The 22,780-nt window shown below is 40.4% G+C and overlaps 1 protein-coding gene across 1 annotated transcript in view; it reads right to left on the bottom strand.

The window, feature by feature from the left end:
- ppat (phosphoribosyl pyrophosphate amidotransferase) overlaps window positions 1-22,780 on the bottom strand; it is a 55,894-nt gene that overhangs the window by 1,219 nt on the left and 31,895 nt on the right. The window contains exons 2-9 of the mRNA XM_067230069.1: window positions 21,288-21,354; window positions 19,740-19,946; window positions 1,544-1,656; window positions 1,305-1,450; window positions 1,044-1,116; window positions 798-949; window positions 419-546; window positions 27-248 (exon numbers count right to left, since the gene is read on the bottom strand). Of these exons, the coding sequence (XP_067086170.1) occupies window positions 27-248; window positions 419-546; window positions 798-949; window positions 1,044-1,116; window positions 1,305-1,450; window positions 1,544-1,656; window positions 19,740-19,946; window positions 21,288-21,354 (1,108 nt within the window). The remainder of the gene's footprint in view (window positions 1-26; window positions 249-418; window positions 547-797; window positions 950-1,043; window positions 1,117-1,304; window positions 1,451-1,543; window positions 1,657-19,739; window positions 19,947-21,287; window positions 21,355-22,780) is intronic.

The raw sequence follows: 22,780 nt of genomic DNA, 5'->3' as shown, positions 1-22,780 counted from the left end.
TTGGATTGCTCTTTTGTTGCTCTCACCTCAGTTGCCCCTGCCTCCTTCAGCAGTTTGATTATGGGGGAGATTGTGTTGCCCCTGACAATGGAATCGTCTATAAGCACCACTCGCTTGCCAGAAAAGTTGTCAGTCAGTGCACCAAACTTCTTTGCCACTCCTAGTTGTCTCAGTCGTGTATTTGGTTGAATAAACGTCCTCCCAACATATCGGTTCTTACACAAAACCTCCACATATGGTAGCCCAGACTTCAGAGAGGGAATATAAGCATAAAGACTGAAACCCCCCCCCCATCTCCTCTCCACACACACTTTTTAACAAATAAGTGCATTGTCTTTGTATTCTTAGTTTAAACAAGTCAAAGTATGTGTTCATAGTACAAATGTATACATTCAGTTCGTAGCTTCACTTCACTCACCTGTTGTGCGTAACCTAATGCTGCAGGGGTGGCAGACTCTGGCACAGTGCTGACAACATCTGCATCTGTGGGAGACTCAATGGCTAGTTGTCTGCCACATTGCTGTCTTACTGTGTAAACCATCTGACCTAGAGACATCAAGAGGAAACACTTAGTGCAACTGCTACTAGTGTTGCATCAACTTGACTGTTTGTTCACATTAATATATGACAAAATAGTATGTCCTGTTTGTAGTATCATGTATTCATTTAGCAGACATTGGCATCCAAAATGACATACATGTTTTGTACTGTTAAACTGTACATATGCCATTGTATGTATTTGTTGTATAATGAGAAGATTGCTGCAGTTTTGGCCAATTTGAGGCCACTAAATGTACCTTCAAATATGGAGTCAGGTCTGGCAAAGTAAACATATTCAAATATGCAGAAGGCTGGGAGATCTCCCTCTGGGCGGGGAACAATACTCAAGGTCTTCACTCCATGTTTTGAGATCTGTACTATCTCTCCTGGGAGGACTTCTCTGTAGTACCTGAGGAGCACACAACCAGGGATTGCAGTGCATGAGCCATGGGGCCAGACTTTGCTATGGCAATGAGGCAAAGAGAGGTCAGGTGATAACATACTTGGCACCAATGGACTGGAAGCTGCAAGACTCTGATGACACCACCCAGCCCTCTGTATCTCCTTCTCCAGCACCTAGTGAGAGTGATATAACTGAGCAGTTAATGATTCATTCTCCCTAGAAACCAGCTTGCCAAATCAGGGATTGCCTTAGATCCAAGCATAATGCCTGTTACTTAGATAACTTGCCTCATTAACATTATTTGGTTGATTAATTTAGATTTTTTTCTGCAGAAACAAACAAACTTTCAGTGTCTCTATACCTGATGTGTGGAGTTTAGAAATGGGGACAAGGCGTCCAAGACTGAGGGGTCGGTTTCCATATGGGTCACGGATAGCATAGATTACATCTGTATACATCACTAGCAAGGAGTAGGAAGTAGGCGTTTCAGTCATCAGATTCTTTATCCTGTAAGAGAATAAATAACAAAAGCAAGGTAACTAGATACCACTTGTCATAAGTATTATCTATGCATTTGCTAATTTGAGATTTGTGAATTACCTGGCAACCCAGTCAGGAGCATCTAGCTCCTCCATTGGTGGTGTCAGAGCCAACAGTTGGGTGATGAGCTCACTGTCTGAGCTGGTAGACAGGCCCACACCATGACGCATCACCTGCATGTCACATATTGAATCAGAATAAATATAGTGCATACAGAGTAATTAGATCTGCACAGATACTTTAAAACCAGCCATCTGGCTGTAGAGTTATATAGGAGGAAGAAGAGCACAACTCCCATCTTCCATCTAATCACCACACACATTGATACGCATCAATCCGACACATGATGCTCATGTACACCTGATACCAAGGGCATAGGTTTGGTTAGAACATTGGTGGGGACACAGTTTTACCAAATACTTAACAAATCCTTTTACAAGTTTGCAGGTACTAGCTAGCATAGCTTTGACCGCAACTACGGTATAGTGTCCATTCAAGACAAATGAATGTCCGATAGCTAGTCTAGCAAGCAGACAATTCCGTAGTTGTGTTCCAGAGTTAGCAAAGGCTTGTTAACTGTGTAATATAATTTGATTTTATCATTTATTATTCACTCAATGTTAACATATAGCTTACAGGATTAGCCTGCCAGAAATAATCATTAAATCTCTTCTCACAGTCAAATAACTTGGATATTATCAATATTATTATTGTTCTTCCATATTATTTGTCACAGTCTCGCTTCGATGCTCACCTGACCACTGACACTGACAGGCTGGTACACATTGTGATCAGCGCTCTCCTGCCAATCAGGAGTAACGCTGACCTTCAGAGTTAAGTAGCAAATTCAGAAATGTTAAAAGAATGAAAAAAATATGTTTAGACTCGCAATTATTGGTGGGGACCATTACATGTTTCCTAACATTGGTGGGGACATGTCCCTACTGTCCCACCCTAAATTTACGCCTATGCCTGATACCAATCAATAGATGACCATAAATACAACCATGCTGTGTGTTTGAGTACCTAGGATCCAGGTGCAAAAATATCATATATACTTTGGGGGGGACAATTACATGAAATGTTCTCAATTGCAATTTTTGAGAGGGGACATCAAAAGTAGTGCTGTAACACATTACCTACGTTGTAATATATATTGGGGGGACAAATTGTATTTTGCCTAGGACTGGGGGGGGGGGGGTCATGTCCCCCCCACCCCCCTGGTATTTCCGCCAATGCTAGGATCTCCCCATAATTGTTAAATTATTGGATACATTATGAAACTTTCCATAGGAATTTGAGATTTTGACATAATATGTAGTTTACAATGTTACCTGCAAACACAACTCATTATTGTTTATTTAAACAAGTGTTGACATTGCTTTATCAATAATACATGTCAAATACAGCTGCAATAAAGGAGGCCAAGCAGTCCCGCAAGGCAAATGACACAAAAACCTTTTGGAAATCTGCAGAACTGGGTTCAGAGTACATTTACCGAGTTTGGTATAAATGCATCAAAGAGCATACAAAGCAACTTCCTGTTTGGTGGCTAAGCGCCAATTTGGATGTATTGGAAAAATTGTTTAGAAAAAAAAAAATCCATCCGATATCTTTTGTTAGGTTGGTTTGAAGGTCATCTTTGCCAAATTTGGTGAACATGGACAAGATTTATCTACATGTTGGTTACATAAAAGCGACACCAGTTGCCTGTACTACGAATCAAGATTTGGTGTAACGAGGTAACTTCAGGTTCAACCCGGAGTTTTCTGTATCACGACGGTAGATCACTTGTTACCGGGGTAGATCGCCATGGTAACACATGCTGAAAGCCTAACCTGGTCAGGAGCAGGTTAAGTTGGAGATCGGAGATCAACCGGTATAAAAGCCCCGCTCTCTAACTCAATTCTTGAGGATAATGGCTTCATAGAGGATTCTGTGGAGCTTGGTGCGCTGATAGTGAGAGGTGCGCTCAGAAGAGCCAGAACATTTAGAGACCGACAAAACCCTTTGGCATTCCCTGATGATTATCTTTATGAAAGATATAGATTCCCAAGGGAATTACTTATCTTTGCCAACTTCTTGAGTCGTATGTTGCCAATGCGACACATCGAAGCCGTGTGCTCACAGTCCCACAGACTGTATGCATAGTGTTGCGTTATTTCGCTACGGGTACTTTTATGTAGTGTCATGTTGATATGTTATCCCTATTCAGTGGGGTGTCTCCCCTTAACCCCTTCTGTTGTCCTTGGGTTGCTTTGACCCATTTTCTAATTATTTCCATATCAGAAATTTGGGTTTCCTTCAACCAAAACATTTCAAACCAAAAAGAACGTGTATGGTACCGTACAATGCTCTTCACAAGTTAAATAAATGATCATTTCACTACTTTAATTGAATTTGGATGTTTCATTCACTTTTATAGCATTTTTTAAAACCAGCCTTACTTAAACGCCTCTTATACTCTATATCGTGCTCCAGGGTTCTTTTATACAGGGCCCTCACATTGTCTGCTCCAACCTGAAACAAATTAAGAACATTGTCCCTTTGCAAGGCACACTTGGAGAAAGTTGAAGGTGTCCATTTGACTACTGTGTTTCAAGGTTCATTGCTTATACCTTGTGTCTTTGTCTTGAAGTGGAGGCCCTAGGCTCAGGGGGAGGAAGAAGTTCCTCTTCCTGCTGAGTTTAACACCATAGCAATTTAATCAATTGAGTCATATTTGAAATTAGCACTGTAAGGTCTTGTGTCTCATTGTAGCAGAGAGTCAACAGACAAAGCATGGTACCATCCACACCTTTCTCCTACCCCCAACAAGGAAAGGGTCTTCCCCCTTTTGTCCTTATCTCCCAGAGCAGGAGCTTCAAAGCTTCTGGCCCAGCATGGGGTCAGGAACAGAGGCCACACAGCCTCATAGTATCAGACAAAGGATTTCTAAGGAAGAACTTTCTTTTGTGGATTTACAAACATATTCTCAAGGACTACATGGCTCATGAACACTATTTCAATGACAGTAGTTAATGTGTTATAATGAGTGCTTTTCTCATTTACTTAGAACGTTGTTTAATTGATGTTTGAGTATGACTTCCCTTCAGGAAGAGTTAGGTTAGTCAATTGTAGATCCAAAATAATTGTGTCATACTAACAAAACCATTTATGAATGTTGTATTGTTATATTCTGAAGTTTAAGCATTCCATGGACATTTGAAATAACGGAACTCAAAGCTAGCAGCCACTTCACACTTCTAGGCAAATCTCAGGATGACGCCCAGGTGGGGAATAACTGACCAATGACCGAGTTCACCTTCACATGGATACCCCCCTGTTCTTTGGAGTATAAAACCCTCAAACGTACAATCACCCCCGCTTGCTCGTAGGAATAACTGAAGTGAAACCATAGAGTTAATATTACTAGAGGAAGCAACTTTTGTCTTCCAAGATGGCGTCCCCATTCATTTCTATGAAAAGTGCTCAGTGGCGCAGTGAGGCAAGCGAGAGCGCGAAACTGGACTGCGCCATCTTTCCACTTCCGAGTCTTCCGGTCTAGCTTTAAACAGTGGCTCTTTTTTTCCCTAGCTCCGAAAGAAAATTCTCCAGAGAAATTATGCAAACTTTACGGAAATGTATTCTGTCACTGTATAGTATTCCTTTCACTTGGTTTTTAGAAATAGGCTATAGGGCTAAATATAGGGCTATTCTAGATGGAACTCATCACATGTTGCTTTTTTTCTTGTGATTTGAGTATGATTTCCAACGCATTGTATCGGATTAAATAAACTGTTAACATGAACACCTAGCTCTGTCGTTGTTCTCGCCAGGCAAAGAAAGCTTAATAGTTATTTTGGTAACAGAAATCCATAATGCAGACTTACCATAGCTTACTGTGAACTGTATATTCAAACGAAATGCCATGAAATTCACATATCAATGTAGAAATGTGGCCTGTGTTTTATATGTTCAACCTACAAAACCAAACGCCTATTAATGGATATAACGTGATCAGACTTGGAAATAATGTAATAAATAAAAGCTTGAGAAGTGTCTAAAATATACTTTATTTAAAATGTGCCTTTGAAAGGGGCATATTAACAGAACTAGGCCTATATACAAGATGTTTCCATCAGATATAAGTAGGGGTGACAGTCAGTGAGGACCTTCATTGTCCAACAAAAGCAGTCTGGCTTGATGACATGATTTAAAAAAAGAATAATGGGTGTGTTTAACAAAAGCTTCTGAAGGCAAGACTAATCATATTTATATCATTTCTTATTGTGGTTATCAGTATCAGTATCAGTATAAGTATTAATCTACGTCTTTGCTCCAGATAGACATGTCAACAATCTATGCTCACGCTTAAAGATCCTGTAAAGTAAATTCCATGTTTTGCTTCTAAGTACATTATATACGTGTGAAATGAGTTCCTGAAAGCATGTGCAAAGCGCTAAAACTTTGTCGCACTGAAATGTGGAGTTAAACCGAAGAACAGTTTCTCTTCCGTTTTCAGATCAGGTTTTAATGGGCGGAGCCAAAAAATGCCCTATCTACGTCATTTCGCCCTATCTACATCAGATCACTGAATGGCTCCTCCTGCTGTACTGTTATTGTAGCCTACATCAGCTAGCTAGCTAGCTTCAGGATGTCTCCCACCAACCGCAACTGCATCTTCCCTGGATGCAAGAACTCCAGCTGCGCTGCAACGCCATTTAAGTTCCCTATTGATAATGAAAGGAAAAATAGGTGGATAGATTTTGTGAAGAGCCACGCTGATGGAAAGCTTCGGATAAACTCCAACAGCCGCCTCTGCAGTGGATAAGAGAGTCTGCTAAATGAGTAAATGCAGTGACCATTTCACAGCGGATAGTTTTAACATGGACCAGAGACAGACGGGGTTCGCGGACACACGGCTTCTCTTGCAGCGCGGAGCCGTACCAAGCATCGCCCTCCCGGCCGTTCCTCCTCCCGGTCGCACCTGGACAATCCACCACTGCCAGCAGTTCATCACTCTGTTCTGTGTGCTTGTTATAATTATACTAGATAACTTTACCAGAGGTATCTCTGCTATGAGTTAGTGCAAACCGCTAAAAATTGATAGGCTACTCGGTGTAGAATGATGGTATTTTGGTGAAATGGTAGCTAATGTGTTAGAAGTAGCCTAGTTGGAGAGCTCACTGTCTGCTGTCTCTGGTGTCCATTTTTACTGTTACAGCTCAGGGGAACATTTCATTAATATGCATCTGTATGTTTCAGTCATTGAACAAATAAATTCTAATTCTAGCCTATTAGGCCGTAAGGTGAACCCTGTTATCGTTTCAACCCGCTCCACAGTCTGGCATCTACACAATCTTTAGCTCATAAAAAAGAACGAGTCCTGCTAAGCTACCAAAAAAAAATTGTTGCTGAAATTCCAGTCGATTGTCGATGCGTCTATGTTTTATGCAGAACTAGTTTCTTCAGAGCGTAATAGGATTTTGGTGGCGCGGTTCGACACGTGATCCTTCTACACCAATAAGGTAGCTGCTTTTTGTCAACATGGATGGATATGGTTGTCAAAAAGAGGATGGGACCTTGCACGTTAGTGTTTCCTATGTTTATTTTGCCGTGGCGGCCCGCCACGACTACATTTCTGCCGCCATGGTATCAGAAATAGGGCTGTACAAAATCTTAGGACGTCTATGTGATTGTTAGAGTGCATGTCGGAGAATAGCATGGATACGCGCATCACACCGCAGTTGAGATTGTGTGTCTTTGAGAAGTCGTATAGCTAACTTGTCAGTTAATTTAAGCCTGTTATTGTATTAGTCTATATTCTTGCTAATTTAAATTAAGTTAACTGGTGATCTGTATTATTCCCCTGCTAGGTAAATTGCACATGTCTGTTGATTCGATAGCGATTGCTGCCTTTGCTTACGTTTGTATTTTCAGTGCATTACTATGCAGAAGTAGTTTTAATTAATAAATAGTGGGTTTATTGTTATTATTTGCTACAGAATGCTTAGCCTATCAAGCTCAAATGAAGCAGACAGTGTACATGCTTTCGAGTACCTTAATCGATAGGCTACTGACCAACGTCAATTATTAATACGTCAATTAATAATTGGCAGCATTTATGCCATTTAGAACATACTTTATGAGTGGAAGGTCTCTAAGTAGCCTAACCTTATTGCTTTAGGGGAAATAGTACGAAAATATGTGCAATATTACATTAGTTATTAAACTAGGCCATTACATTAACCTGGGGGGGGGGGGGGAGAGACAGACTTATGTCGTTGTTGTAACATTCATTCATTCATTCTTCCACAAATTAAAACACATATCAACCATAAAAACAATCGTAATGAAAAATATGAAATGATATATAAAACTGTACAAAACATAATAAGGAATAACAGATTAAGGACACTCAGTCCTCACTGTCAGTGTCAGGACAGTTATCTCCCAGTTTCTCAGTTTCTTTTGTGTTGGCACAATTACAACAACGACATAAGTCTGTACAACACAGTCCTGCAGAAAAACATGAACATCTGCCTGTCTCACACGCACTTTTGCAGCCGCAGTGTATCACGACAAACTTTTTTTTGGTAGCTAAGCACGAATCGTTCTTTTTTATGAGCTAAAGATTGTGTAGATGCCAGACTGTGGAGCGGGAATCATTTTCTAAAAGACTTTTCGTGGTTCACCTTGCAGCCTATATATGGTTTTGTTCAGCTTGACATAGCGTCTATTATCTGGGTCGGAGGTAGGCACTAGGCAGCGAGGGGCGGAGCTTCAGCTCCTTCAGGCGACACGCCCCCCCAGTCTCAAGCAGAGAAGACTGCTGATTTTTTCACGATTTCAAAGCCTAATTTAACATACTTGGTGTTCTTTTTTCATTCTAATTTGGATGGGTAGTTAATAACACATTATTCTGTGGTGTGGCGAACTTAAAACTTGTTTTCAGGTCCACTTTACAGGATCTTTAACATAATATAATATTTGCCATCATGTCATGAACGTAAAAACGTTCTTGACAGAAAAATCTGTTTTTAAATAACGGGAATAAACTATATTAACAACATTTCATGTATGTGAGACAACCATTTGCTAAACTTGCTACAACAGGGCAGGTAACTCAAGCCATTTCTCCCTGTGCTCATTCAATATGGCTCATTCAGCTCCAGGTAAATCGGCTATCGGCCAATGTGAACTTTTCGTGCCCTGTTAGTATCCGCGAGCACATTTGCAGGCAACTTTTATTGACGTAAGCAAATAAATGGGGTGCTAGTTTACCCATTTCGGATTGGTTTCAAACTACAAAAATCAGGAAAAATGATTCTATGAAAAAGCTAATAGTGTGAGCCAGGTTCGAGAATCCAAAAAAATTATTGGGGGAGATAGTTTTGTAAATGTTGACTGGAGTTAATAGAATAAAAACGACCGGAAGAGCCGGAAGTCTAACAAGAAATGCAATACCACCTACATCCACCGGGGCCGTTGCTTCAAGCCGAGGGGCGAGGGGTGGGGGCTTGAGTGAAACGCGTCATTTCTGACTTTCCTCTTAACTTGCAAATTCACTGAGCGCCCGGAACGAGATTCCGCTTTCTATTCGTTGGACATAACGAACCATTGACTCCTTTCTTCAAACCGACAAAAGTAACTGTGATTTGCAATATTTCTTACTTGTGACATATGGGCATGTTGTGGTTTAATTGTTGATGTTTGATTGCAGTTTACAAATGATTTAACCTAACCATCGTTAGGTCAGTTGCCATTGATCGTCCATTTGTTGCTATAGAGGCCTACCTCTTCCTCTTTCTCACTCTCTCTCTCTCTCCCTTCCCCCTCCCCATGTGCTCGCCATCATTAGAATCTAGGCCAGACATGGGCAAACTACGGCCCGCGGGCCATGTACGGCCCGTTAGGCTTTTTAATCCGGCCCGCCGAACTTGTCCAAATTATAGTAAAAACCTTCTTTTTTCCCCTTTCCCTGTCAAACAAATCTTTCGCACATTTCCCCACACTAGCCGTGCAGAAAGAGGCCGCCCGAAATGCGAAGAAATACTGCAAATCACTGGACGATCTGCACAGAGAATTTTGCCGTCGGTTCTGTGATTTTGAAAAAATTGACAAGTCACTTCAACTGGTGTCCTGTCCCCTGTCGCAAGACCCCGAATTAGCACCGCAGGAGCTGCAATTAGAACTGATCGATCTTCAGTCTGACTCCGTATCAAAGGAGAAGTTCAAGTCTCTTAAACTGAATGACTTTTACGCTTCACTTAACGAGACCGCGTTTCCAAACCTCCGGAGGACGGCGCAGAAGATGCTGGTGTTGTTTGGCTCGACTTACGTGTGTGAACACGTTTAGCGTCATGAAAATCAACAAAGCCCATCACAGATCCAAGTTAACTGACCAACACCTCAGATCTGTCCTGAGAATTGCCACAACAAAACTAACTCCAGACTTTGATGCACTGGCAAAAAAGGGAGACCAACAACACTGTTCCCACTGAAATTGTGAGTTTTTCTGCTGTGTTTTGAAAAAATGCATTTGAAAAGTTTGGAAGTGCGTCTTTTAATTAAGAGCAATGCGTATTTACGCACAGCAGCGGTACAGTAGCTCAATTAACACGCCGCACATTGCTCTTAATTTAAATTTTCAGCTACAGGTAGCATATTTAATACAGCCCATGTCTGTGTGCTTGGCAACAATACACGTGTACTGTTTGCACGTGAAGGCGAGGTCTTCCGTGGCGAGTTTGTAGAGCGCGCGGTCAAGACAATCCATTTATGATTTTGCGGAGTTTAACACAAGTAGATATTATTGAGCTTGAGTATTTCGTTGTGTAATAATATGTTTTGAATGTTGAAAGTGATTCCATTTTTCAATAAATGTTGATTTCTTTAACTTTGCACCTTAAATTGAAACTTATTAAAAACAGACGCAATCTTGATAAATCACAGTGCGTGTGTTATTTGAATCTATTTACATTTCCTCATCCCAGTATCTGCGAAATAGTATGTAAATGTCATATCTTGCATATTCCTTGAGACAAATTTATTAATTGATAAGGGCTATTTTTCACATTTGAAAGACAGTTAATAAATTGGGTTGTAGTGTTCTTACTGTGCTATGAGGTTTGCACACACTACATTTAATGCTTTAGTATATCCGGCCCAAACACTCCCTCCAAATGCACCTGGCCCGGCCCCTCTGTCAAATTTGAAAACCCATTGTGGCCCGCAAGTCAAAAAGTTTGCCCACCCCTGATCTAGGCCTACTGTACTGCTTTAGCCAAACTAACCCATAACTTATCTGGTATCTGTTCATAATAATTACATTTTCTTAAATCATTGTGTATAATACTCGCGTATCTCTCACGTTATCTGATCTGCTTTACTTTCATAGAATTCACTACTTAAGATTAGGCTGATTATTACGAAGGCTATTATTCAACAAGGTCTCCCCAGTCCCTTTAAACAAATCATGGGGTGGTGTCCCGTCAACTAAATACTTTATTATAGATCAAGTATTCCTAATCTTAAACGTGTATACCCCGCTACATCATGTTCAGACCACCACTATTAGCAAGTCATTACAGACACTTCAATCACAGCCACACGTTCACACACTCTCACCATCTGTGTTGCAAGTGGTAAAAAAAAAAAATCAAGTGTACCCCCAAAGCGCTTTATGAGCAGGCAGACACAGTTTCCTGATCATCTAGGACCTCTACTTGAGAAAGTAAATGGCCTATTTGATCAATATTCAGCAACCACATATGGCATACATACTAGCGTATGACTATTAGCTTCACTGTTACCTCGGTATGGCACAGGGGGTCGACAGTGGGTGGTGGTGGACTTGTTGCTCTTGTGGTTAGTGGTAACTGATTAAAAAATGTTGTACTCGCTGTGATATATTGTTTTTATTATTGTTGCTTGTTTTTTCCCCACAGGTACACTTGCACTTATAGCGGTTCATGTTGTTTAATTGTAACTTGTTTAACTCCATGCTCTTATGGTTCTTCCCTTTGGAACTTACTTTGGTTGTTCATAATGTGTGCTTCATGTTTTGGCTACTCGCAATGTTTTTGTGGCTATCTTGTTGTTATGATCAGTGACCTATGCACTTTGTAAAGCTCTCTCTTGGAAGTCGCTTTGGATAAAAGCGTCTGCTAAATGAATAAATGTAAATGTAAATTTATGCCTGGGTTTCCGAGCTGCTGCCACCAGGGTCTGAAGAAATGCCCCCTTCGACTCCTTCCATCATGGGGCGACCCTGATTGCTGGTGAGGGCCAGCTCCTTAACAGAAGTGAAGCCCTGTGGAGGAGGGACCCCTCCAGTTCTTTGCCTAATTGGGTGTGCTCAAGCCTTCGGCGAGAGCACAACCTTTGTTCTCTCACATATATATTATTATTATTATTATTATTATTTTATTTTTTATTTCTTTTTGCCCCCCTAAAACTCAGTAAATACTTGGCCTACATAGACAACGTAGGTGTCAAAAGTTTCGTCTTGGTAGCGATTGAGTTGCTTCTATTGGAATTTACGTTCCGTTGCATGGTTTAAGCGTAAGTTAAGTTTTTGTGGCGAAAAGTGAAGCTAACGGTGGCTAATTTGCTAGCCACAGTCACTGACGTTACTAACGTCACTGCGTCACTAACGTCACGAAAACACGCGTGACTACCTTTGCCAGAACATTCGTTTCACATCTGTTAACTTGGGGGATAGCTAGGCTAACTATAGCTTTACTGCAAGGCAGCTGCAGAAACGCCACAAGAAAAGAGGCCAGGGTGATAACTATTTACTCATTTTACTTTGTGATATGACACACAATTGTGATGTGTAATGTACAATATAAGCTGATATTATTAAGGAAGTACATCTACTTTCGGAAACAGTAGTCTACTATTTCACTGAAGTATTAGCATCATGACATTAGCCTGTGTTTCCCGGGCAACACATACTACAGTGGTCTATGATGTAGCGTTATCTGTTTTCAATCGTTAAAATAAACATTCCTCACATATACATTTTCGTTGTAGGATTTATTCTGACATTAGAAAACGATTTGTTGGTGAAATTACCATTACCTGTGGTTTCAAACCAGTGTAGCTCACTGCAACGCTGTAGCTTACGCGAGACACACTACAAAAACATCTAGCTACAGTACACAGCTGTTTAGGAAGTCAAACGGCGACAGAAAATGTTCGGCACTCCCCTTACTTAAATCAAAAGTCTATCTAACTACTAACCTGAACTTCATTGCCACAGCCTAAACGTTGTCAATCTGTTCATGAAAATAATTAATTTCAGCCTAAACCGTACAACGGAACGTTAAATCCAATTCAACCAACGCAATCGCTACCAAGACGAACACAGCAGTAGTCTAGTACTGTACCGTAGTAGTACAATTTACCGGGGCAGCTTCTCAACACAGGGCTATATCGCATTTTGCGTTGTTACTGACAATGATCGCTACCAGTGAGCTTTTTATGAATGAGCAATTTTCCACTAAATAAATGTCAAGCTTATTTACGTTTTGGGGGGCATATTTTCAGTTAGCAGATGGTACTGTTTGAATCGCGATTCTATCTTCTGCCGGTAAAGTCGTAGAATAATCTTCAAAGGGGGTTCTTTATTAATGAATGAATGCAATATGAGTAGGCTAAATGCCTGAAAATATCACGAGAAGGGACAACTTAAAAGGACGTTTAAGTCATAGAGATTAGGTCCATTTGTACACCGGTCTGCCAAATGTATTCGTTTTGATTCAGCCTGTCAGCTGCCTCTTGCAGGGGAAATGAGAAGACATCATATTTCATTCTACACTTCACTCGTATTTTGAGTTGTAAATGAGCAGCAAAAAAAAGATGCTTTTAAATCTATGTAATCTTTATAAATAATAAGTAGGCCCGATGCATTTTTATATAAAATATACAGACCCCTGTGCAACCGACGCAAGCAAGCACACCCTACAATTTCCCCAGAAATTGTATCCTCTCTAGTTTTTCTTCCTAATTTCATTGTTTTATAGGCCCTTTGTAAAACAATATCCTACAAATGGGACTGACTCAAGCAATTCAGCCTTGTACTTGTTGGCCTTAAAATATGTGCGAGTATTGCCTACTGCAACTTACCAGTTTGAATTATGTTTTTATATTTATTTTTTTATCTGCTCCCACGATCATTTGCCAGTGCCAGAGTTGCAACTGAAATAATACAGCAACAAAAGTTTAACGTTATGGAATGCACAAGTGTAATTATGGTCACATCATGTGCCTAGGGCAGTGATATCAATAAGTCATGTAGCTTACATTTACAGCGTCTGCCAGCTTGGCAGCAGCGACTATGTTGCTTTTTGCCTGTAATATATGTCTGTATTCCTGATGGTTCCTGAGGTTTGTATTACAATATTTCACGCAGGAGGAGCAGAAAAAGTTAGTAAGATTATTATCTGCTCCTCCTGCGTGAAATATGCAGCTTGTTTTGTCCATGTTTGCGGATACGGTGCAAACACCGCCCCTTTTATGTGAATGCGCACGACTCTAGATGGAAAGAGTTGAGTTAGAGAGTTGATAACCACCGTCGTGATACCGCTCATCATAAGAGAGATTTCGTGAATTGTAGCTGCAGTGCAGCCAAAGACAACTGTTGCTGGCATTGTGACAAATGAATCATGCAGCTAAAAACTCAGGTTTCATTTACTACCGTTGACCTCCTTGTCTATTCTTTGTCTATGAGTGCGGCAACTCCCTTTCTCGTTGGCTATCAATTAGGTGTGCGTTGGTACATTTACATTTAGTCATTTAGCAGACGCTATTATCCAGAGCGACTTACAGTAAATACAGGGACATTCCCCCGAAGCAAGCAGGGTGAAGTGCCTTGCCCAAGGACACAACGTCAGTTGGCATGACCGGGAATCGAACTGGCAACCTTCGGATTACTAGCCCGATTCCCTCACCGCTCAGCCACCTGACTCCCACTAGTAGTACAAATGTCTCAAATACAAGTGTTCTACATTGTGTAGAACTCTGAAGCAGCATGCCGAAACGTTCATACACGTTAGCTTTCAAACAAAGTTATGTACAAGTGTAATAAATACTGGGGTAGAATTTAACCAATTAAATAACCGTTTTCAGATTTTTTGGGTGGGGCGTTTATTCGAGGGCGCCGTTTATTCCACAACGTTCATTTTTGGTGCAGCTTTTATTCGAAGAAATATGGTATGTGTTAACTACTGGATGGCATTGATTGATCTCCAGGCCTTATGATCATCATTTGATGCCCTCTCATAGTTTATTGTTTTAATAATCGATCAGTCCCACCAGAATTCCGCTGAGCACGGACAGGTACAACAAAAGCTGACAAAGTATTTGGCTAACTGGCTAGTAGTCGATAGTTGCTGGTAGCTGGAAGATCCAGTGCTTTGGAGAACTACAGTTACAGGACAGCAACTACAGTAGCACACTAGCAGGAATAATGTACCATTTTGTTCACATGGAGAAGCAGGCTGCAGTCGTGATGCTTTGCTTCTTCCTCCATAATCCGTTTTGCTCCAAAGTTTCAGACCGGAGGAAGTAGTTATTGCTATTAAGTAACTACTAACTACTGCTGTGTGGGATTGCTAAGTTAAACTATGGGTAGCCTACTTACGTTTTATAGACAAGAATGCTATCATATGACACATTATCACACTGGTTTGTGCCTGTTTACTGTACTGTAGCAGTTATAGCTAGCCAACTATCTGCCAGAAGCTATGGGCACCAAGCTAACAAAAACTGAGAAACAGCAGAACATACAGGGAAACATCATGAATGCAGCCAGCCATGTTTCCTGAAATAAAACACCACCCTGGTCTGTATTTTTGACAGCTGTAACTAGGTAGTGAAATAACTAGTAAAAAAGTAACTAGGTAGTAGGTAGCAAAATGACTTAGGAGTTATTGTTCACTGCGTGTTAGAAGCACATTTCATCGCAAAAATGTGTGTCACCAACACCTAGCAGTCCTGAGCTCCTCTGGCCGCGGAAACTGGTACGAGACCAGCACATCTCTCTTCCCCGGCTGTTCCTCACCAGTGGCGGACAAAGATCCAAATCTTCTATGGTTCGGCTCCATTGTCTGTGGGGTTCTACAACCTGAGGCTGTTTCAGCCCTGCCTGACGATCCTTGGATCGTCATCAGAGAACTGCCCAAAGAAAAGGCCAGCTCTCATCACTGCCACATCTCAGCAGAGGCATGACTACTCATTGAACTCCTGTGAGTTAATCTACACATCTACCGGAGCACCAGACTGTTTCCAGCAGGAACAAACATGATGCTAAGCGCCTGTCTCCCTCTCCTCCACTTCCAAACACCCCTTTCATTTAAAGGATGCTCTTGCCTTCCAGTGGCCAAACCTTCCTCCTCTCCCTCGAGGTTGCCGAAAAAGCCGTGTTCAGGAGAAGCTCTCAGTCTCTTCTTCCCAGTGACGGCAGGGAACCCCTCTGATAAGTACAGCACCCCATCGCTGGTGCAGTCTACAGCTACAACCATCCAACCACAGTCGGTAAATGCGGCACACACCTGACCTATGGAGACCAGACTAAACTTCGGCCGCTTTTCTCCCCCTCAACACTGATAGTCTGTGATTCCATAAGGGGATGTGTGTTTCTTCAATGCAGTCACACACTTGCCCCTGTGCCACTGCCTACGAAATGAATTTAAAAAGCTCCAGAATTTATTGCAATCATTCCCTTCCTCTATTGAAAAAGTTATAATCCATGTGGTGGATCAAATGATGCAGCTCTTAAAAAGTCCAAATTAACTTAATCTGATTTCAACCATCTTTAATATTTTCTTAGGGGATGTGGAAAGTTAGCTTTTGGCTCTGGCGGTCTTTTTGACTCGCAAATGCTAGCAACGTGGTCTTTATCCACAGGCCTGTTTACAATCCACATACCCACTTACCCCAATACCTCCCTCCCTTTCTCTGGTTATATCCCAGGCCACTATTCCCACTGACAACTAATATTAACCTCTAAATGTAAAATCTGCAGTAAAGTTTAGAACGCAAAGATGAAGTTTAATTGGTTATGGAACGTTGGATAGAACGGCGAACTGGTCAGTGTCAGCTCACAGCAGGCACGTACTGTGAAGTAGGCAAATTAGCGAGCGTTTAAGAAATTAAAACAGGTCGCATCATAGTGATTATTTGAACTTGCACAAATGCTCTAATATATTTTGAGGTCGCACAGACTACATTTCGTGAGCGTACATGACCAAAACTTTCGCAATTTCAAGCCCTGATTCACTTAAAATGGGGTTGTCCCCTCTGCTCTTAAAACAGCTGCAGTTATACTAGTCCTTAAAAAAAACTGGAAATTACACTGCTGAGATGTCCAATTACAGGTCCATTTCTTACTTACTATTCCTGGTTAAGGTTCGCAAACGTGTAGTTATGGATCAATTGGAAAATCATCTATGAACCATCTGTTAGAACCTTTTCGAATCAGTCTGGATATAGTACTTGTGGGGGTCATGAATGAGCGTCTTACACCACTGCCGACTCGAGAGCTTTTAGTATCTTGGACCTCATTGACGCATTTTACACACTATCTTGGTAGACAGACAGCACAGTGGATTGGCGCTTCTGGAATTGTTCTAAATACTATGTAGCTGAGTATTCACAATTTGTCATAGGTAGATCCCAGACAATCAAATGTGTCAGGGAGTTCCGCAGGGGTCAGTTCTGTGTCCCATTCTGTTCAAAATCGAAATATTGCCTCTTGGACAGATAACCTACCCAAAACCTCTGAGTAATCGTTATGCTGTTGATACCCAGATTTACATCAGCCTTCTGCCAGACTGTTCACTAGCATCCTCCACACTATTTATTTGCTGCAAATCAAGAACTGGTGGATAATAAGTTTGGGAAATAGAATGTTCCAAAACTGAAATTATTTTGATTGGCACTCTGACTGCTATCAGAAAATGTAGGAACTTGAAGCTCTGTGGATGACTGCTCAATTACTACTGCAAACCAAGTGGGGAACCTGGTGGTACTCTTTGATACACAACTCTTTATGACAAAAGTAGGATTTTCTTTTCCATCTCAGAAATAATGCCTGTGTCAGGCCTTTTCTGTCTGCCAGATGTAGAAAGGCTTATTCTTTCATCCAGTCTGGACCCAGTCTTGGCCAACTCAATAAAGAGGATATAATTCGTACAGAATTCGGCTGCTCGTATCCTGACCCACACATCTTCACATTACCTCTAGTTGCCTGCCAGTCCAATCTGATTTTGTAAAATGTTAATACTTCTGTTAATTTCAAGGCAGTGCATGAGCAGGCCCCAATTTACATTTGTTATCTGGTTACACCTCATACTCCACCCAGACTTATTTGGTCAGCTGACTATTACTCTGTACCAGCCTCTCTGCAAATGATAGACCATGGGGGGAAGGGCTTTCTCATGCTCCGCTCCTGAATTGTGGAACTTGCTACCTGTTTCCATCAGAAATGCTCCTTCGATTAGTCGTTACCTTTTTAATCTGGTTTTTAATTGATAATATACAATAATAATAAGACAATTAAATTATGGTTTATGATTGTAATTTGTACTGTAGCGCTTTGAGCGCAAGAAAGGTGCATTATACATATTATATTATTGTTATTATATTCTGAAAAATCATCAAGAAAAACCATAACAAAACCTGTTATCTGGCAGTACCTCCTGGAAGCTAACTAGCCATAGCTAACAAAACTGATAAATATCTGCAAAACAAACAGGGTGACACTATGGATGTAGCCAACTATGTTTTCTGTGATAACACCAGTTGATGGCTCAACTGAAGCTAACTAAACTCCTCAAAAAAAGTTCTGAAACGTTATTTCGGTCGAGTATTTTCTCCCCTTCAATAATACCAATTGGTATTGTATTTTATATAGTTGGAAAGCCTGATTAGTCACCTTTACAACGAGGTACAACTTGTAAGGTGCATTCGTGGAATGAGCAACACAGCTAACCGTGTGGGTCGCGGCCCCAAAAAATGTGCCAAAATCCTCTGCAATATTCTTCTGTTGGTATTCACTCTCGTTTTGGAGCTTCAAGTGGGATCAGCTTGGGCATGCTGTATGTGCCAGAGTGACCAACGCAAACATGTTGGCTGACGTGTGACAAATCCTGGTTGAAGAATGGGATGCCAACCAACAACAGTGTGTGACCAGGCTGGTGACCAGCATGAGGAGGAGGTGCCAAGCTGTTGTGGCTGCTATGGATCTTCCGCACACTACTGAGGTCCCTGACAGTGTAAATTTAATAAAGTGTAAAAATGGCCAATATGTGTTGTTTTTTCCTTATTACTGTGGAAGAGTGCCATCATCCAATCCACCAAGCAACTCAAAACAAGAGTGAATACCAACAGAAGAATATTGCAGGGGATTTTGGCAAGTTTTTTGGGCCGCTACCCACAGTTAGCTGTGTTGCTCATTCCACGAATGCACAATCCTCGTTGTAAAGGTGACTAATCAGGCTTTCCAACGATATAAAATACAATACCAATTGGTATTATTGAAGGGGAGGAATAATCGACCAAAATAACGTTTCCTAACTTTTTTTGAGGAGTTTAGTTAGCTACAGTTGAGCCATCAACTGGTGTTATCACAGAAAACATAGCTGGCTACATCCATAGTGTCACCCTGTTTGTTTTGCAGATATTTATCAGTTTTGTTAGCTATAGCTAGTTAGCTTCCAGGAGGTACTGCCAGATAACAGGTTTTGTTATGGTTTTTCTTGATGTTTTTTCAGAATATAATAACAATAATATAATATGTATAATGCACCTTTCTTGCACTCAAAGCGCTACAGTACAAATTACAATCATAAAACAATTTAATTTTGAGGGGTTTATATAAGTAGAAAAATGACTTGTTCACTGAGTCGGTCTCCACTTGAACATACCAGCTTGCATTTATTGTACAAGCTTTGTTACGAACGCACATTATGTGAAATTTCTGATTAGAAAGTTAGCTACTATTAGCTGCACTTAACACAAAAATGTAAACTTCTGCCTAAACCGTGAAAGGGAACCTTTGCGGAAATGCAAGCATTGCAATCAAGATCAAGACGAACATTTTGACACCGACAGCATCTATGTAGTGCAAAAATTGAGGGACTAGTTAGGGTGGCAAAATAATAATGAAAAAAATGTATATACATGTGATAATATAGACTTGCCAAACCTGTACTGTACAGTAATCATGATCAATGTTGCTTTCATGCACAGTTACACTGCCCACCTTTTTGCGGAGCACTGCAGCATTGACCAGTTCTCCATTGTGTGCCACAGCAATTTTGCCATGTAGCGTGTCTACCACAAACGGCTGACAATTCTGCAGCTCAGAGATGCCAGTAGTGGAATAGCGCGTGTGGCCAATTCCTAGGTTACCATAGCGCAGTTTCAGAAGATCCTCAGGAGGGAAAGCATTGTTCACTAACCCCATGCCCTAATACAAAGAGAGAGAAAAAATAGCTGTTGTACATATGCACAAAAACATACATGCACACCAAACAAATATATAGCCTGCAGGGTTGCAAAATGCCGGAAAATGTTCCAAGTTGGAAACTAACTATATGGAAATTAATGAGAATATATGGGAATGAACTGGACATTTACAAAACTGCAGGGAACTTGAATGCAGTTGAATAAAACATCTTTCAGCATAAGCTATGTAAAAAAAAAACGATTTAAATGTGAATACAGTTTAATTTCTACCCTGAACATTCCTCAAATCGCATGCACACAAAACGGTACTTAGCTACTTGCTGCCACACCACCAGCATGCACTATGCATTCCTTCCATCGCATTAATTAAATTCATTATTCAACATTCATGGTTTTTTTGTTCAATGAAATAATCGATTAAAGTTCAACTCACAAACTATTTAATTTTTTCTCACATTTGTAGTTGTTTGCATGCATGTCTGCTTATGACCAAACAAAATGTGATTATTATACAGTTTGTATGAATTACCCCAAATTTACAATTAATTCACTTTAATTCCAGGAAATTCCCATAAAATGTCCAACTTGGAATTCTTCCAAGTTTCCCATCTTAACTTCAGTGTTTCCCCTAGGAGTTTTTCAGGGGGGGGGGACCTTAATCTTGCCTCCCATTCATTTTCAATGGAAGTCATGTGTCATGTCCCGCGAGGCAGTGTTAGATACCTGGCAGCGCAAACAGGTAGCCTAGCAAGAGAAGCGAACTATGCGTTTATTAGGGCATCTGTGGATGAGCAACAGTAGTATGTTGCCAGTCATAACGAAACTAGCTAGAATAACACAGCTGGCACAGTATATGCATGTAAATAAACACAGCAACGTTGCACAAACTTTAGTCCCAAATGAATCAAACCTTTGAGGAGATGAGCAAGAAACAAGTTGCCTGTATGAATGAAAACAGCCACTCATCTTGCATATCTTATTTAGTATTTTTAAAACATCCCCTATTATTTAAATGTTTGTTTACCTTTCAGCTACTTTATCTGGGTGCTTCATTTATTTATAGTTTTAATAATAAAACCTATGACTTTAGATGTGTTTATTAAAACACCAAACTTAAAGCTACCCATGTCTACTACCGCTACAAGATCATTTCAATTGGTCTCAGGCAAGAACATCCCCTGGTATTCAGTTTGCATAAGAACAACTGGTACTGAATATGTGACTACACATTTAAAGTAAAGCTAATACCATGATTTTTTTTCAAAGAAAGTTTGGATAAAAGTTGATTTAGGGAAATATGAGACACATAAGATACATATATGCTTCGTGTTTACTGTTTTACCTTCAGGGCTGTGTATGTTGGTGGGTTGGCTCCATTACTAGTGACAACACCAGCACTTTCCTGTCCCCTAATGTGGACACAAACAAACACATTGATTAATAATGTATTAATCCAATATGACGCTCATCAATGCTCAATGTTGGTATATCTGCATTTAATAAAAAAAATACTTAAAAGCACAAAGACTTTAATTTATGCAATGGGAATACGTGAACTTATCCAGGTGTTGTCTGAGAAGGACATGAGTAAGCAGCTCAACAGTACCAACAGGAAGAGAGACATTCAAGCAAATGTCAAAAATTGCTGATGTATCAACGATCAGACAGGGACAGAAAACTGCCCAACTAAATACAAGAACCTCATGTACCTAAAAGTAAGGTTAAGTATGCAGAAAAAACAGACAATAGTATTGACATGATACCAAAATTTGGACTTCGATACTGATACCAAGTGTAGTATTGCGGTACTCGATACTGAAACGATACTAATGATTTAACTGAAATTGAGTAATTTAGACTGTTTAGTGAGTAATTTAGACTTCCTGTGACGTCATGACCGAGGCAATAGCCTGATTCAGAAGCTCCTGGAGGAGAACTTTTAAAAACTAGCCAAAATGTAATCACACTTTTTTTTTCCAATCTAAACTACTCACAACAACTAACCGTGATGATTACTCATGCACGCTTGCAACTTGCTGTACACGTCAGACTTTGAGACAACCACTCGCGGGCATGAGCTGGAGCTAAGGCATTGCAGAAAACTGGCAGAATGTGGTACAAGTCCGATCAAGAAGCAGATACATGTGAACTTTATGAAAATCAATGCTATTAGTACTGTAGTATTCCTTTCACTTGTTTTTTTTAAATATTACTATTTTAGATGGAACATACGTTCCACATATGACTAAGACTAGGGCTAGGCGGTATGACGGTAGAAATACGTCTACCAGGAGAGATTTGGCTATACCGTTTCAACCGCGGTATACATTTCTTTTCTTTTTTATTGGTTTAAATTATGTATTTCATACATTCTTATTAGGCATATATGCCATAACCCCCACCCCCCTACTCACATGAAATACATTCATTTAACAAATGTATACTCTTATTTTGAAAACAAATTCACACAGTAGTTGCATGTTGTTTTTGCCCTGCAGCAGAGAAGACGATAACTGCAGCAGGTAGGTTGGGCAAAAAGGGCTTGCATCCAAAGTCTTTACAAATTTGTGATATTTTTGGATTACACGTGTCAATTAAATGTCTTGTTGTTGTATTGTATATAAGCCATCATATAAATCACATTCTTGCGATATTTAGAATTGTAGTTTAACTTTTATTTTATTTGCTATTTTCGTTTGACCTTGAAGTACATTTGTGTTGGTCTGACGGAATTTTTGATGTGGAGTGTATTTTGTCTAAGCGGACCACATTCATGCCGATGATAATTAGTTATATATTTTATGACCAATTCGGGTCATAAAATCAGGTAACCAA

Source organism: Osmerus mordax, chromosome 26 (genome assembly GCF_038355195.1).
Source record: "Osmerus mordax isolate fOsmMor3 chromosome 26, fOsmMor3.pri, whole genome shotgun sequence".
NCBI lineage: Eukaryota > Metazoa > Chordata > Actinopteri > Osmeriformes > Osmeridae > Osmerus > Osmerus mordax.
The sequence above is the reverse complement of the archived record's forward strand: the minus strand, read 5'-3'. Positions and strand labels throughout refer to the sequence as shown.